This window comes from Martes martes, assembly GCF_963455335.1.
Source record: "Martes martes genome assembly, chromosome: 12".
In the NCBI taxonomy this organism is placed as follows: Eukaryota; Metazoa; Chordata; class Mammalia; order Carnivora; family Mustelidae; genus Martes; species Martes martes.
This window is the reverse complement of record NC_137900.1, coordinates 63595604-63610675: the sequence shown is the minus strand read 5'-3', so window position 1 is coordinate 63610675 and position 15072 is coordinate 63595604. Positions and strand designations below refer to the sequence as shown.

Here is a 15072-nt window from a genome sequence, read left to right as displayed (position 1 = left end):
GAAGGAAGATGAGGGCCAGGTTAGGGGAAGTGTGGGCTGCTCTGGGTGAATAAGCAAGGTGGGCTTCCTGGAGGAGGTGAAATTTAGGCAGACACCTGAAGGATAAATAGAAGTAAGCAGGGCAAAGGGTATTGGGGGAAAAGAGGTCCCAAGCAGAAAAAACTGCCTATTCCTGGTCTGGAAACAAGCAAAAGGTAGAGCATAGACAGGGCAGGGATCAAAGATATTAAGAGCCAAGGATAGGAACTGAGAATTTTTTTCCAGCTTTATTGAGATACGATTGACAAAAGTTGTATATACTTAGATTGTACATGATTTTTAAAGATGTACAATGTGATGATTTAATATATGTATACCTTGTGAAATGATTACCAAGTTAATTAACACATTATCTCACATAGTGTGCAGTGAGAACACTTGAGATCTACACGCAGAAAATTTCAAGTATAGTATTATTAACTAGAGTCACCAGGCTGTACCTTAGGTCCCCCAAACTTGGGCGTCTCACAACTAAAAGTCTGTACTCTTTTCCCCCACCTCCAAAGTCCCTCGCAACCACCATTCCATGCGGTTGCTAGGAGTTCAACTGTTGATTTTGTTCGGGTTTTTTTGTTGTTGTTGCTGTTTTTGTTTTTTATTTCACATCTCTGTGAAACTAAACAGTATTTGTTTTTCTCTGCCTGGCTTATTTCACTAAGCATAAAGTCTGCCGAACTCACCCAGGTGGCAAATCGCAGGATTTCCTTTTTTGGGTCTGAGCAACGTTTCACCATGTAGACACACAGCATTCATTCATGGATGGACACTGGTGGTTTCCACGCCTTGGCTGTTGTGAATAACGCTGCAAGGCACCCGGGAGTGCAGGTAGCTCTCCCAGATACTGACTTCGTAATCTTCCCGTATGTACCCAGAAGGGAGATGGCTTGATCATGGGGTAGGTCCATTTTTCACTTTTTTGAGGAAACTCCATGGTGTTTTTCAGGTTGGCTGTACTAATTTACATCTGGTGATCGGAGTTTCTAGGATTCTGACAACTGGGGGAACGGTGATTTCTCCCGGGGAAAGGGCAGACAGAGAGAATCAAGGCAAAGTGGATCCGGCTGCTGCCACCTCCCAGGCGCGAGGCCAGGCCCGAGCCCTCCACGCCGCGGAAGGGGCCGGCGCAGGTCGGGCTAGAGCGCGGCCCACGGGGCCGTAGGGCGCCGATGTCGCCGCTACCCGGGCCGGGCGTGCGCAGCCGTCCTTCCTGCGGGAGCGGGGCCTGCCCGGAGCCAACCCCGCCCCGCCGCCCCGCTTTCGATTCTCCGCGGGAGCCCCTCCCCCGCACTGCGGCCGCCGGGACCCGAGGGCTGAATGGCCGGCGCAGGCGCGCGGAGCGGGACACCTGGGGGGCCGGGAACACCTGGGGGGCCGGGGCCGCCGGAGCCCGAGGACGCGAGCGGCTGGCGCTGCCCGGAGCATGGCGACCGCGTGGCCGAGCTCTACTGTCGCCAATGCCGCCGTTGCGTGTGCGCGCTCTGCCCGGTGCTGGGCGCGCACCGCGGCCACCCGGTCGGCCTGGCGCTGGAAGAGGCGGTGCACGTGCAGGTGGGGACCGGGGCGGCGCGCGGGGGGGTGCAACGGGCGGGGAGGCGCGCGCAGGGTTGGCGGCTGGTTCCTGGTTAGGCCTGGAGCCGCAGGGAGGCCCACCTGTTGTTGCCAACGATCAGTTAAACTTCAGAAGAGGTGGGTTTGGGAGTGAGAACTTGGGCGCCCTGGCTGATACGCAGATGTCCTTGACCTCGTCCACCACGCGGGTCCACCACACTGCCCTTGGGCTGGAAGAAGGTCTGCCGGTTAACACGGATGAAAAGCTTACAGACACCTCTGGTTTTCTCTCCTGAAGTTCACAGTCAGGGCCTGAGGACTGCTTGATTGACTGCCATAGGAGCAGCCTCCAGCCACCAACTCCTGCCCTTCCCCTCCCCCCTTCCTCGTCATGGCACTTCCCTTCCACGGGAAGTGGGGAGCTGTGACAGCCATTTTATTGATAAGAAAAGGAAAACTCGAAGCTGAGGCTGCCTTTCACCCCAGGATTCCACAGCTGGGTTGTCCCCACTGGCTTCTCATCTTGGAGCCCTCACCTATACATAATCCTAATAGTGATCAGGGGCTCTCCACTCTTGTTCTGGCCTTGAGGACAACTTGTTCTGTGGCTCTGGTCAAATCTGTCGGCCCCCCCTGGGATAGGCAGGCCCTCCTGTCTCTGACAGATGTAGAGTCTACCACTTCCTCCTCCAGGAAGTCTTCTGTGATTAATGACCTTTGTCTTCACATTGGGACAACCTTGGAGCTGGATGAAAATGGGCCCTGTGGGAGCTGGTCCAGTTGGTGGAGTCCTGGGTTTAAGGCCCACCTCTGCCTCCAAGATCCTCCTTTTCTTATCTATATAATGGTTGTAATAGTAATAGCTCCTCAGAGGCTGTTTCCAGAGTTCACATGGCTGCTTTCCAGAGATAGGCTTGGGTGTCTCATAGGTAGGTCCACCCACCTACCTACCTCCCCACCTACATACTCATTTTGTGTTCACACACCTACCCACTCACCTGTTTATCCATCGTCCTTCCATCCACTCATCAGACATCCATTCAGCACATACTTTGTGCCATGAGCTAAGGAGTAGATAGATTCTTCCTGGATCTGGAGGTGTTCCCTGGCTGGTGGGATGAGAACAGATGGTGACAATATAGTGTGATAAGTATTGTAATTGGGAAGCTGGAGGGAAGACAGTGTGAAGCAGGAAGAGGGAGCCCAGAAAGACTTCCTGGAGGAGTGCCACTGGAACTGTCCTTGAAGGCTGAGTAGAATTTTACCAGGTAGCATTGACAGGAGAAGCATCCTGGGATTGGAAGGCCCAGACACCGGGAGGCTGGGCTCTCTTGGGGTGATGGACAGCATTTAGACTTGAAAGCTCAGAAATCACAGTGGGATAAGGATGTGCTCCTGGAATTTGCAGCTGTGGCTTATAGTTGGGGTCCCATTGTGTCCCCACCCTCACCCACTACCTAGAATACAGCTGCACACAGCAGCAAATGCTTGTTGGATGTGACAATGACAGCTAACAACTCTGTTGAGTACTTAGTCCCTGCCAAGCACTGCACCAGGCACTCTGTGTACTTCTCATTCTCTGTGGCGATGCTATGGGGTTAGCTCCAGGTTTATCGTGGAGGAAACAGGCTTAGAGAGGTGAGGTCACTCGCTCAGTTCCTCTGAAAGGGACTCAGACCTAGGAAGTCCTGTGTGACTCAGGCTGGTGCTCTTCATAGCTTGCTGGGTGGCCCCCGCTCTCCACTTGAAGCTGGCAGCCCTTGGTCACTGTGTTCGATTCAGCAAACACTTCTGGGTCACTCCCTGGTCCCTGGGGGAGGAGCCAGGAATGGAGCAGGCCTGCCCTCAGGAAGCTGTCAGTTGGCTGGGCAGCCAGACCTGGGCCCAGCAGCTGAGTGTAAGGCCAGCCTGAAGAAACTCCAGATAGAGGTGAGGTCAAACCTGTGGGGAAGAGGGTCGCAGAGCCCACCCGTGGAAAAATGGCAGTTGCAAAACAGAGACATATGGAAGGGAGCTATTTTAGGTGGGAAGGAGATGGGACCATGAACCCCCCCCAGGCCTCACACGTGCAGGTCTTCTGAAGCCCAGTCCAGGCCAAAGGCCCACATTCTTTCTGGAATGTATGTTCCACGTGGGCAGGCCCTGTAACAGGGCCTGGCACGTAGTTGGTGTTCAGTTAATAGTGACTCTATAAGTGAATACTCTTCCTCTGTCCCCAAGCTGTTTGCCTTAAGGCCCTGTTTGAAAAAAATGGGTCATAAGTAGGATTGTTCTAGAAAAAAGGGAGGGGAGCATCAAGGTTTGAAGAATATCTGACATGGGCTTCCAAGGATCAGAGGGACCCTTGTTCCAGCTCATCCTCCAATTTGCCCCGTGACTCTGGGCCCACTCATCTCACCTGTGAGTCTCAGGTACCTCAACTGGAACAAAATTCAGGGGTGGGAGATGCCCCTCAGGGTAGCTTGTTACCTCAAAAGTCACAGTATTAAATATTAATTTTTCCTAACTCCTTCACATACAGAAACTCATCCAAGAATGTTTAAAGCAGTTGGAAACCAAGAAGCAGCAGAATGTTGGCAACATAACCCACATAGAAGACGCTGCCGAGAAGCTCAAGGCAAGTGGACGTTTCTTCTTTATTCTAGCTGAGATATCCACACTCCCCCTCGGACACAAGGCTCTCCTCAGTGTGGAGTCAAGGGAAAATAAAAACAGGGTTTTTAGATCTGGTTTGGTGGGGCTTGGGACTTCCAGAACTTAGGGGGCTCTTTTGAAGAAAAAGAACACAAAATCAGGTGTAAGGCCATGAGGGGCCGGGCTAGTGAGGAGCTTGAAGCTTGGGGTGTGGTGTTGTGTTGTGTTGTACCTGAAGCTTCTGTGTTGTTAGCTTGGGGAAGATCTGCCTCTGTCCAGTGCCCTAGTCTTGCCCCATAGCGCCTCACAAAGTGGAGGGACAGACTTTCCTGCCACCTGCCGCCACCGCCAAGGTCATTCTTTTAGAGGGACTAGTCATCCATCCCCTGCACCCCAAGTCACCTTAAACAAAGCAAAATGCAGTGTAAAGAACGTGCAGATAACTCTTTGGGTGCTAACTGCTTTGTTGAAAGAAACTAAATAGGGTATAAATATATTCCAAAAGTAAGTACTTTCTTCAGGCTCCTCTTTTCACAGAATTGTTTATTTATTTTTAAAAATAATTTAAAAAAATTTTTTTTTAATTTTTTTAAAGATTTTATTTATTTATTTGACAGAGAGCACAAGTAGGCAGAGGGGAAGGCAGAGAACGGTGAGGGGCAAGTAGGCTCCCTGCAGAAGTAGAGAGCCCAATGTGGGACTCGATGCCAGGACCCTGGAATCATGACCTGAGCCGAAGGCAGAGGCCTTAACCCACTGAGCCACCCAGGCACCCCCAGAATTGTTTATTTAAATGGATTCTTTTAGGGCTTAAAATGAGAAGTTGGGACTGATATAATTGTGAGCTGCCATTTTACTCTAAAAAAGTTGTGCTGGGTCTTTTTGTCCCTTTATGTGAACTGAGCTGGTCCCTTCCCCTCTCGGCCTCGGCTGCCCCCTCCTCGAAATGGGGGCTGGGTGGGATGCCCTCCTCAGGGCCTCTCCCCCTGAGGGCTCTGTGAACCCTGGACTGACCCCCACAGTCAGAGCAGAGAGACTGGCGCCCAGGACGTCCCGAGGCCAGGCCCGCAGCGGAGGGGAGATGCCGAGGCCCAGGCTAGGCCAGGCAACAGAATTGGTCCCCTATTGACCCAGCATGCTTTGTCTGTGGCTGCATGCCCCAGCGTGCTGGGGACAGTTGTGGTTTACACCTGGGGCCCCAGCTGCATTGTAATGATGCCCCGCATGTCTCCAAGAGCATTTCTCTGGGGCTCGGGTAAATACATCCATTGGAAAAGATTCAGGAAGGGATAGGGGAAGTGCTTTGGGCCACTCAGCCAGAACGGAATCAGGGTACAGAGTCACTGTCTGCGGATCTCTGAGCAGATATGGTTTGGGGGCCCCCAAGGAAAGAATTAGAACCCGTGTGCAGAGTCTAAGTGGGTCACACTTCAGCCTCATCTAAGGAACGGGGTTTTCTTTCTTTGAACCTTTTCCCCAACTTTTAAACTTCTATTTTGAAATAAGTACAGATTCACAGGATGTTGCAAAGGCAGTGCAAAGACGGCTCGGGTACCTTTCCCCTAGTTTGCCCCTAGGGTTAGATCTTACCTAACTCTAGTGCCGTGTCAAAACCAGAGTTGACAGCGTGTGTGTATAAAGTCCTACGTCAGTTTCTCATATGGGTAGATTTGGGAATGCAGAAGGATTCCGCCACCACCAACACCTACCTCGGACAACACCATTAGAGTCACCCCTCCCACTCTCCCCCAACAGTCTAACCTGGGGCAATCACACATCCGTTCTCTATCTCTGTCATTATGGCATTTAAGAATGTCATAAAACTGGAATTATAAGGCGAACGACCTTTGAGATTTTTTTCACTCAACATAATGCCTTCAAGATCCCTCCAGGTTGTTTTGTGTATCAATAGTTCATTCCTTTGAATTGCTGAATAATATCCCAGCCATCCGGTAGTCTGGGTCGGCCAGTTTTTTTGTTTTTTGGTTTTTTTTTAATTTGAAGCTTTCATCTATGTTAGGATAGTTTGTTGTTTCCAGTTTGGAGCTATTACAAATAAAGCCGCTTTGAGCAATCGTGTACGGGTCTTTGTGTGGATGTAGTTTCCATTTCTCTGCAATAAATGCCCAGCGCTGGTTCTGGGTCCTATGGGGCTTGTATGTTTAGTTTCTTAAGAAAGTGCCAGAACATTTTGCAGGGTGGCTGTGTCATTTGACGTTCCCAACAGCCATGTATGAGACATCCAGGCTCCCCTCGTCCTTGCCCACCGATAGTACTTGCCTGAGTTCTATTCTAGCCCTTCTGGTAGCTGCGCAGTGGTCCTCCCATTGGGGCCTGCGTTTGCGTTTCCCCAGCGGCTATGATACCGAACACATTTCCGTGTGCTTAATGGTGGCTTGTTTGTCCTCTTTGTTGTTGTTGTTGTTGTTGTTGTTTGTGTTTTTGTTTTTTACCACTTCCAGATTGGTTTGTCTCTTTTCCTGCTGCTGAGTTTGGAGACTTGTCTCTCTGAGCTAGACGGGAGTCCTTTGTCAGGTCGGTGGTTTACGAATATTTTCTCCCAGTCTGGGGCTTGACATATCATTGCCTTCACAGGGGCTTTGGCCGAGTGAAAGTTTTTAATTTTGAAGAAGTTCAGTTTATCCATTTTTTTCTTTTATGGATCGTGCCCTCGGTGTCATGACTGAGAGTGCTTGGCCTAGCCCTACATCCCAAAGATTCCCACCTTTTTTTTGGTCTAAGAGTTTGATAATTTTATGTTGTACATTGAAGTCTGTGATTCTTGTTGAGTTCCTTTTTTGTATAAGGTGGGAGATTTAGCTCAATTCTTTTTTTTTTTTTTTTTTTTTCTTATGGATGTCCAGTTGCCCCAGCACCACTTGGGGAGAGACTGTGTGTTCTCCATTGAATTGCTTTTGTCGAAAATCAGTTGGCCCTGGGAGCCGTTGGGAGCTGAGCACCAGACACCCCCACAAGAAGGGTGCCTGTCTCCAGGTATCCAAGCCCCCACCTGATCACCTCCCTCACTGTGTTACCAGCCTGGCTCCTGGGGGCATTTATGTTTCCATCCCTGGTCAAGAAACAGATATTTAAAAATTCAGCTGTGCTTAACTCTTTATCAGATATGTCATTTGCAAATATCTTCTCCCATTCGGGAGGTTGCCTTTTGGTTTTGTTGATTGTTTCCTTTGCTGTGCAAAAGCCTTTTATTTTGATGTAGTCCCAACAGATTATTTTTGCTTTTGTTTCCTTCACTTTATGAAGCATATCTAGAAAAATGTTGCTATAGCTTATGTAAGAGAAATTACTGCTGTGCTCTCTTCTAGGATTTTTATGGTTTCAGGTCTTTAACATTTAGGTCTTTTTTTTTTTTTTTTAAGAATTTATTTGTTTGACAAAGAGAGATCACAAGTAGGCAGAGAGGCAGGCAGAGAGATGGGGGGGAAGCAGGCTCCCTGCTGAGCCGAAGGCAGAGGCTTAACCCACTGAGCCACCCAGGTGCCCCAAGTCATTTTTTTTTTTTTTAAAGGTCTTATTTATTTATTTGACAGAGTGAGAGGGAACACAAGCAGGGGAAGTGGGAGAGGGAGAAACAGACTTCCACCCCAGCAGGGAGCCCAATACAGGGCTCGATCCCAGGACCCTGGGACCATGACCTGAGCAGAATTCAGGCAGATGCTTAACAATGGAGCCACCTGGGTGCCCCCATTTAGGTCTTTAATCCATTTTAAATGTATTTTTGTGTATAATGTAACAAAGTGGTCCAATTTCATTTTGTCACAAAGCTGTCCAGTTTTCCCAACACAGGTTGTTCAAGAGACTATTTTTTTCCCATTTAATATTCTTGCCTCCTTTGTCATAGATTAATTAACCATATAGTTGAGGGTCTATTTCTGGGCTCTCTGTTTAGTTCCACTGACCTACGTGTCTATTTTTGTGCCAGTACCATACTGTTTTCATCACTATAGGTTTATAGATTATTTTGAAATCTGGGATTGTGGTACCTCCAGTTTCGTTCCTTTTCCAAAATTGCTTTGGCTCTTTGGGGTCTTTTGTGGCTCCGTACAAACACATAAAGAACCTATACAACTCAACCCCCCCCAAAAACCCAAAAAAATCCAGTTAAAAGTGGGTAGAAGACAGGGGTGCCTTGGTGGCACTGTTGTTTAAGTGTCCGGCTCTTGGTTTCCGCTCAGGTCATGATCTCAAGGTCATGAGACCAACCCCTGCGTCAGGCTCTGCACTCAGCAGGGAATCTGCTTGAAGATTCTCTTCTTCTTTCCTCCCCCATGGTCCTGTATGCACGTGCTTACTTCCTCTCTCTCTCTCTCTTTCTCTCCCCCCCCAAATAAATAAAATCTTTTTTTTTTAAGATTTTATTTATTTATTTGGCAGACAGAGATCACAAGTAGGCAGAGAGGCAGGTGGGGGAGGGAGGAGGCAGGCTGCATGCTGAGCAGAGAGCCCGATATGGGGCTCGATCCCCGGACCCTGAATCATGACCTGAGCCAAAGGCAGAGGCTTAACCCACTGAGCCACCCAGGCGCCCCCAACGTTTGCTTTTTTAAGATTTATTTGAGAGAGAGAGAGAGAGAGCATGATTGGGATGAGAGGCACAGGGAGAAGCAGACTCCCCACTGAGCAGGGAGCCCTATGTGGGGCTCAATCCCAGGACCCTAGGATCATGACCTGAGCTGAACCAGATGCTCAACCGACTGAGCCACCCAGGTGCCCCCGAATTTTTCAGTTTTGAGGGTCCATGAGCTCGGACTTGAATTCTTCTCAGTACAGTCCTGTCATTTGGTTTATTTGTTTTGCTGGTGACTCTTTTTGCCCATGACCCTTGATGGATGACAAGATTCCTCGCCCCTGGGGTGCCTGGGTGACTCAGTCAGTTAAGCGTCAGCCTTCAGTGAATGAGCCCCACATAGGGCTCCCTGCTGAGCGGCGAGCTTGCTTCTCCCTCTCCCTCTGCTGCTCCCCCTGCTTGTGCTCTCCCCGCCCCCTCTATCAAATGAATAAATAAAATCTTAAAAAAAAAAAAAAAAAGATTCCTTGCCCCTTTCCCAGGCCAGTGAATGGAGTTTTTCCTGTTCCTAGTTCATGGATGAAGCAGGCTCCTGGGTTGGTGCAGGTGGCAGGTGCCCAGAGACCCCTCCCAAGGCTGCCGGGCTCCCAGTGTGGTGCGGTTGTCATACGGGTCACTCGCTCAGCTTCCGCATGGGAGTTCCCTCTTTGTTTTGGGCAGCTAAGGATTTCTGCTTTTTGTCATTTGTGGGTTTGCTTTTTGTTTTTGAGCTGAGTCATATGATTTAAAAATTGGCTCACGTGTATCCACATTTCTGTGTGTATGAACTGGGGAGGGAGGTTTCCCACATCAGCTTCTTCCCCCCTTATTGACCAAAAGTATATGTTGGTAAAATGGTATATGGGCGTCTTGTTTTGGCTGTTTAAGGTCCTAACTAACACTATCCTGGGTCACTGTCAGAGACTGTGTGTTCCGGTATATGGCTCTACCACGATTAAGCCATTTTTGTAATGTTGAATATTTCGATCATTTCCAGTTTTTCACTAGCATAAAAGAACACCGCAGCTTGTTTCTTACTTGTTCCGTCTGGACACATTCCCAGAAGTGACTCCTCCAGCTCGTGGACACACACGTGTAGGACTCTCCTGTGTTCCGCTGAACCGTGGCCCGTGTGCTTTGGGGCAGAGAGGTCAGGGACAACAGCCACGCTGCCCCGTGCTTGCGTAGGGAGAGGCACTGCTGGGAAAGGGCTGTCTGCCTGGAAATTAATCCATAAAACACCTTTGTGAGCAAACGAAAGTCAATAAAGTTCACGCATGCTCCAAAGTCCACTGTTCAGAAACCAGGGAACAGCCAACCACTTCCTTCCAAAGAACCATCAAGAAGGCCTTGGTCCTTAATCCTCAACCAACACCCATGGAATGATTTTCTCTGACATCCTTGTCAAGAGGCTGTTTCCTTCCCCTGCACAGCAGCTCAGAGGCCCAGGGTGCGCAGGTGGACGGGAAACTCGCCGTTTGCCCGCTACCCTAACCCAGACAAGGGTCAGGTGTCAGAGTGGCAGAGTGATTATGCTCTTCTTTTGGAATCTTCCCAGTTTTCCCCAGGGAGCTGTTGATACTTTTATGAGTGTGTGTGTGGGGGGGGGTGTTATGTAAATATGTATACTATAAAAATAAATATACATGTCAGTTTGGTTACTGTCTGTCGAATCCAGACCTGGGTAGGGAGTTAGGGTGTGCACAGGCTGGCAGAGCTGAAGTGGCCCTCGGCGATGGGGGCACCCAGGAAGACAGAAGCCACTGAGTGCAGGGAACGGTGACATAGCGTGGGAGAGGCAGAGAAGCCAGCCAGGGGTGTCGAGGCAGGAGCACGGGCAGGAGACACAGAGAGGATGTGGGAGGAGGGAGAGCAGGAGGCCGGGGCCACTGTGGTGGGAGCTGGAACCAGAGCAGGCCTGTCCTTCGGGAGCTGGAGGGTAGAGGGGACACAGGGATGCAGCCTCTCGTGGAGCCCCTGCCTCGGTGGGAGGGATGCCCTGGCTGCTCCCTCTCCCTCATTTCTCTCTAGTTCCTCCTCCCATTGACCAGACCCAGCCTGAAGGAGGCTCTTGGAAATGCACAGGCAGGAGTCAGCCCCTCTCCCTACCAAGCAGGGCTGGGGGAAGGAGAGGAAATGGGGCTACACTGGCACCCTAGGGAGGGAAATAAACAGCCTCCATTCCTGGCTCTGTGCCTTTCCCTGTGACCCACCAGAGCTGCAGGGACTGAACCGCAGCTTGGGGACCAGTTATGGGACAGAAAGCAGCCTTTGCCAAGGTGGGAATGGGAAGATGACTCAGCCAGGCCGTGCTGCTGCTGACAGGGACGATGCCACCAGTCTCCACCACCCCCGCTGGATAAGGCCACCCCTCTGCCTCCCTCAGCAGGCCACGGCCACCTGTCCGAGTCACCAGTGACAGCATAGCTAACAGGGATAGGGCAGGGGTGGGGAGCAGTGGGAGGCCCCGGAGCGGCACCCACGGAAGCATTGTCCAAAGTCCTGCTGAGATATTAGCCAAACAGCTCTCTCCATTCTCCTCACAGGCCCCTCACCCTCCACAGGACCCAGATAGGCCTGCAGGGCCCTGGGCTGACACGAGTCACACAGCAGCCAGCACTCTGGGTATAAAATCCCCCACTCTCCCATGTGCGGACTTCACAGCTGCCCAAGTTCCTTTTGTCCCCAGTCCCTAACCTTTTTAGCTAGACTCTTCAGGGCCTCACCCAGCCCAGCCCACTCCAGTGTGGGGTTCAGTTTCACTTTGAATCAATGTGGCCCAAACCACCAGACAGCATGCTTCTTTGTTTCATCGCCAGAATTCCCTCCCTCCCTCCCATTCTCTCTCTCTCTCTCTCTTTCTCTCCTGCTTTTAAACTGTTTGCACGATCAGCCTCATCTGCTTATACCGTAAGTTTTCTTGTGGATGTTTCCAAACGGTTATTCCTGGACTGAGTTACAATGATGGGTTGTGTCATTAAGCTTGTTTTGTACATTCTTCTTTACAAAGTGGAGCTGTGGAAACTGCTTGGTCAGGAGAGTATTTGCTCTCTTGGTTTCTAGAAAGGTGCTCCATTTACATACATTGCCTCCAGAGTGTGTCTATAAATCAAGAGTTTGGCACCCATTTTCTTTGCTTCATTGGGTGGTTCAGGAGAGACATATTTGTGTTCATGTTCCCTGACCCATAGAAACCATGTTGTCAGTGTAGTGTTCCCAGGCTGGCCCAAAGCCAACTTAACCTATCTTGCATGCAGCAGTTAGCAGCTAGCCTCAGAACCTAACCACAGCCCAGAGCGCTGTATAGGAAACTGACTTGGGGAACTCACTGCATAGATCATGCGAAAGCACGTGTTCCTGCCCCACTAAAAAGAGAACATGACAGCATGGGGAGCCTGTCCAAGTACCAGGGGCTATTCTGTTGTGTGGACTGATGTTTGGGCTGGCGAAAGAGGCTGGCCTGTGTTTTGCTTTTATTTTTTTTTAATTGATTTTGTTTTATTTTTTAATCGTACTAGTAGTACATGAGCACGTGTTCATTTTTTTTTAATGTTCACAATAGTATGTTAGAATCCAGTATAGAACTATAACAACTACAAAATGGGAGTACCTCTTCACCATCCCCCCAAGCCCATAACTTTTCCCAAACATGACTAGAGCATTTATTTTATTTTATTTTTTCAGTGTTCCAAGATTCATTGTTTATGCACCACACCCAGTCCTCCATGCAATATGTGCCCTCCACAATACCCACCACCAGGCTCACCTAACCTCCCATCCCCCCTCCAAAACCCTCAGTTTGTTTCTCAGAGTCCGCACTCTCTCCTGCTTCATCTCCCCCTCCAACTTACCCCAATTCACTTTTCCTTTCCTTCTCCTAATGTGCTCCATGTTATTCCTCATGCTCCACAAGTAAATGAAACCATATGATAATTGACTCTCTCTACTTGACTTATTTTACTCAGCATAATCTCCTCCAGTCCCGTCCATGTTGATACAAAAGTTGGGTATCATCCTTTCTGATGGAGGCGTAATACTCCATAGTGTATATGGACCATATCTTCATCCATTCGTCTGTTGAAGGGCATCTTGGCTCTTTCCACAGTTTGGCGACTGTGGCCATTGCTTCTATGAACATGGGGGTACAGATGGCCCTTCTTTTCACTGCATCTGTATCTTTGGTGCAAATACCCAGTAGTGCAATTGCAGGGTCATAGGGTAGCTCTTTTTTTTTAATTTCTTAAGGAATCTCCACACTGTTTTCCAAAGTGGCTGCACCAACTTGCATTCCCACCAACAGTGTAAGAGGGTTCCCCTTTCTCCACATCCTCTCCAACACTTGTTTCCTGTCCTATTAATTTTGGCCATTCTAACTGGTGTAAGGTGATATCTCAATGTGGTTTTGATTTGAATCTCCCTGATGGCTAGTGATGATGAACATTTTTTCATGTGTCTGTTAGCCATTTGTATGTCTTCTTAGGAGATGTGTCTGTTCATGTCTTCTGCCCATTTTTCGACATGATTATCTTTTTTTGAGTGTTGAGTTTGAGGAGTTCTTTATAGATCTTTGATATCAGCCCTTTGTCTGTAGTTCATTTGCGAATATCTTCTCCCATTCCGTGGGTTCCCTCTTTGTTTTGCTGACTATTTCATTTGCTGTGCAGAAGCTTTTTATCTTGATGAAGTCCCAAAAGTTCATTTTCACTTTTTTTTCCTTTGCCTTTGGAGACATGTCTTTTTTTTTTTTTTTTTTTTTTAAGATTTATTTGACAGAGAGAGAGGGATCACAAGTAGGCAGAGAGGCAGGCAGAGAGAGAGGGGGAAGCAGGCTCCCCGCCAAGCAGAGAGCCCGCTGCGGGACTCGATCCCAGGACCCTGAGATCATGACCTGAGCCAAAGGCAGAGGCTTTAACCCACTGAGCCACCCAGGCACCCCTGGAGACATGTCTTGAAAGTTGCTATGGCCGATGTCAAAGAGGTTACTGCCTATGTTTTCCTCTAGGATTTTGATAGATTCCTGCCCCACATTGAGGTCTTTTATCCATTTCGAGTTTATCTTTGTGTATGCTGTAAGAGAATGGTCGAGTTTCATTCTTCTACACATAGTTTCATTCTTCTACACATAGTCCAATTTTGCCAGCACCATTTATTGAAGAGACTGTCTTTTTTCCACCGGATATTTTTTCCTGCTTTGTCAAAGATTATTTGACCATAGAGCTGTGGGTCCATTTCTGGGCTCTCTACTCTGTTCCACTGGTCTTTGTTTTAGTGTCAGTACTATGTTGTCTTGGTGATCACAGCTTTGTAGTAAAGCTTGAAATCGGGCAACATGATGCCCCCAGTTTTGTTTTTCTTTTTCAACATTTCCTTAGCAATTTGGGGTCTTTTCTGGTTCCATACAAATTCTAGGATTGTTTGTAGAACTAACAGACATTTAAATGCACCTGCATGGGCATCTAGGTTGCACCTCGGTTAAGCATCTGCCTTCGGCTCAGGTCATTCTCCTGGGATGGAGTACTGTATCAGGCTCCCTGCTCAGAGGGGAGCCTGCTTCTTTCCACCCCTCCCCCCGCTTGTGTGCTTTCTAATAAATAAATAAAATCTTTAAAAAATTAAAAAATGCACTTGCAAACATACAGAAGCATAGACAGGTTCTCCCCTGCTATCCGAAAGTAGTGTTCTCTAAAACCTTCTGTAGGTAGAAGGGGCATAAAGGAAAGAGCATCCCCGGCTTTTTGAAAGTTTGAGTTAAGCCACTTCACTTTTAGGAAAGTCTTGGGTTAATAGCTGTTTTCTAAATGGAGGAAACCTGAAGAGGATTTTTGCTTTTTGGACCAAAACCCTTACCATGCTAATATAGGTCTTTCCTAAAAGCAAAGTGGACCAAAGCAGACATTCAGAACGTGGGCATACCTGTATCCGTATATAATTTTTTTTAGTTATCTTTTACGGAAATAGGATCGTCCTATATTTGTTATTCTATAACTTGCTCTTTTTCACGTGGTGTCTTGGAGAGTTTTCCATGCCCGGGCACGTGGGTCCACCGGGTTGTGTGTGTGTGGCAAAATGTACGTAACATAAGTTAACCATTTTACCCATTTTTTGGTGTACGATTCAGTAGGACGAACTGAATTTACAGTTATAACCACTGTTTTTGCATTTATAATCAAAACCACTGTATTACACTCATAACCACTGTACAACTGTACATTTCAGTTATAACCACTGTAAACTGCATTTACACTCATAACCACTGTTTCCAAAAATTTTCCACTACCTCAGAT

General features: G+C 48.5%; 1 protein-coding gene across 1 annotated transcript in view; it reads left to right on the top strand.

Moving 5' to 3' along the window:
* The first annotated feature begins 266 nt into the window (after positions 1-266).
* TRIM14 (tripartite motif containing 14) overlaps positions 267-15072 on the top strand; it is a 26338-nt gene continuing 11532 nt past the window's right edge. The window contains exons 1-2 of the mRNA XM_080820548.1: positions 267-1587; positions 4109-4204. Of these exons, the coding sequence (XP_080676674.1) occupies positions 1354-1587; positions 4109-4204 (330 nt within the window). The 5' untranslated portion in view covers positions 267-1353. The remainder of the gene's footprint in view (positions 1588-4108; positions 4205-15072) is intronic.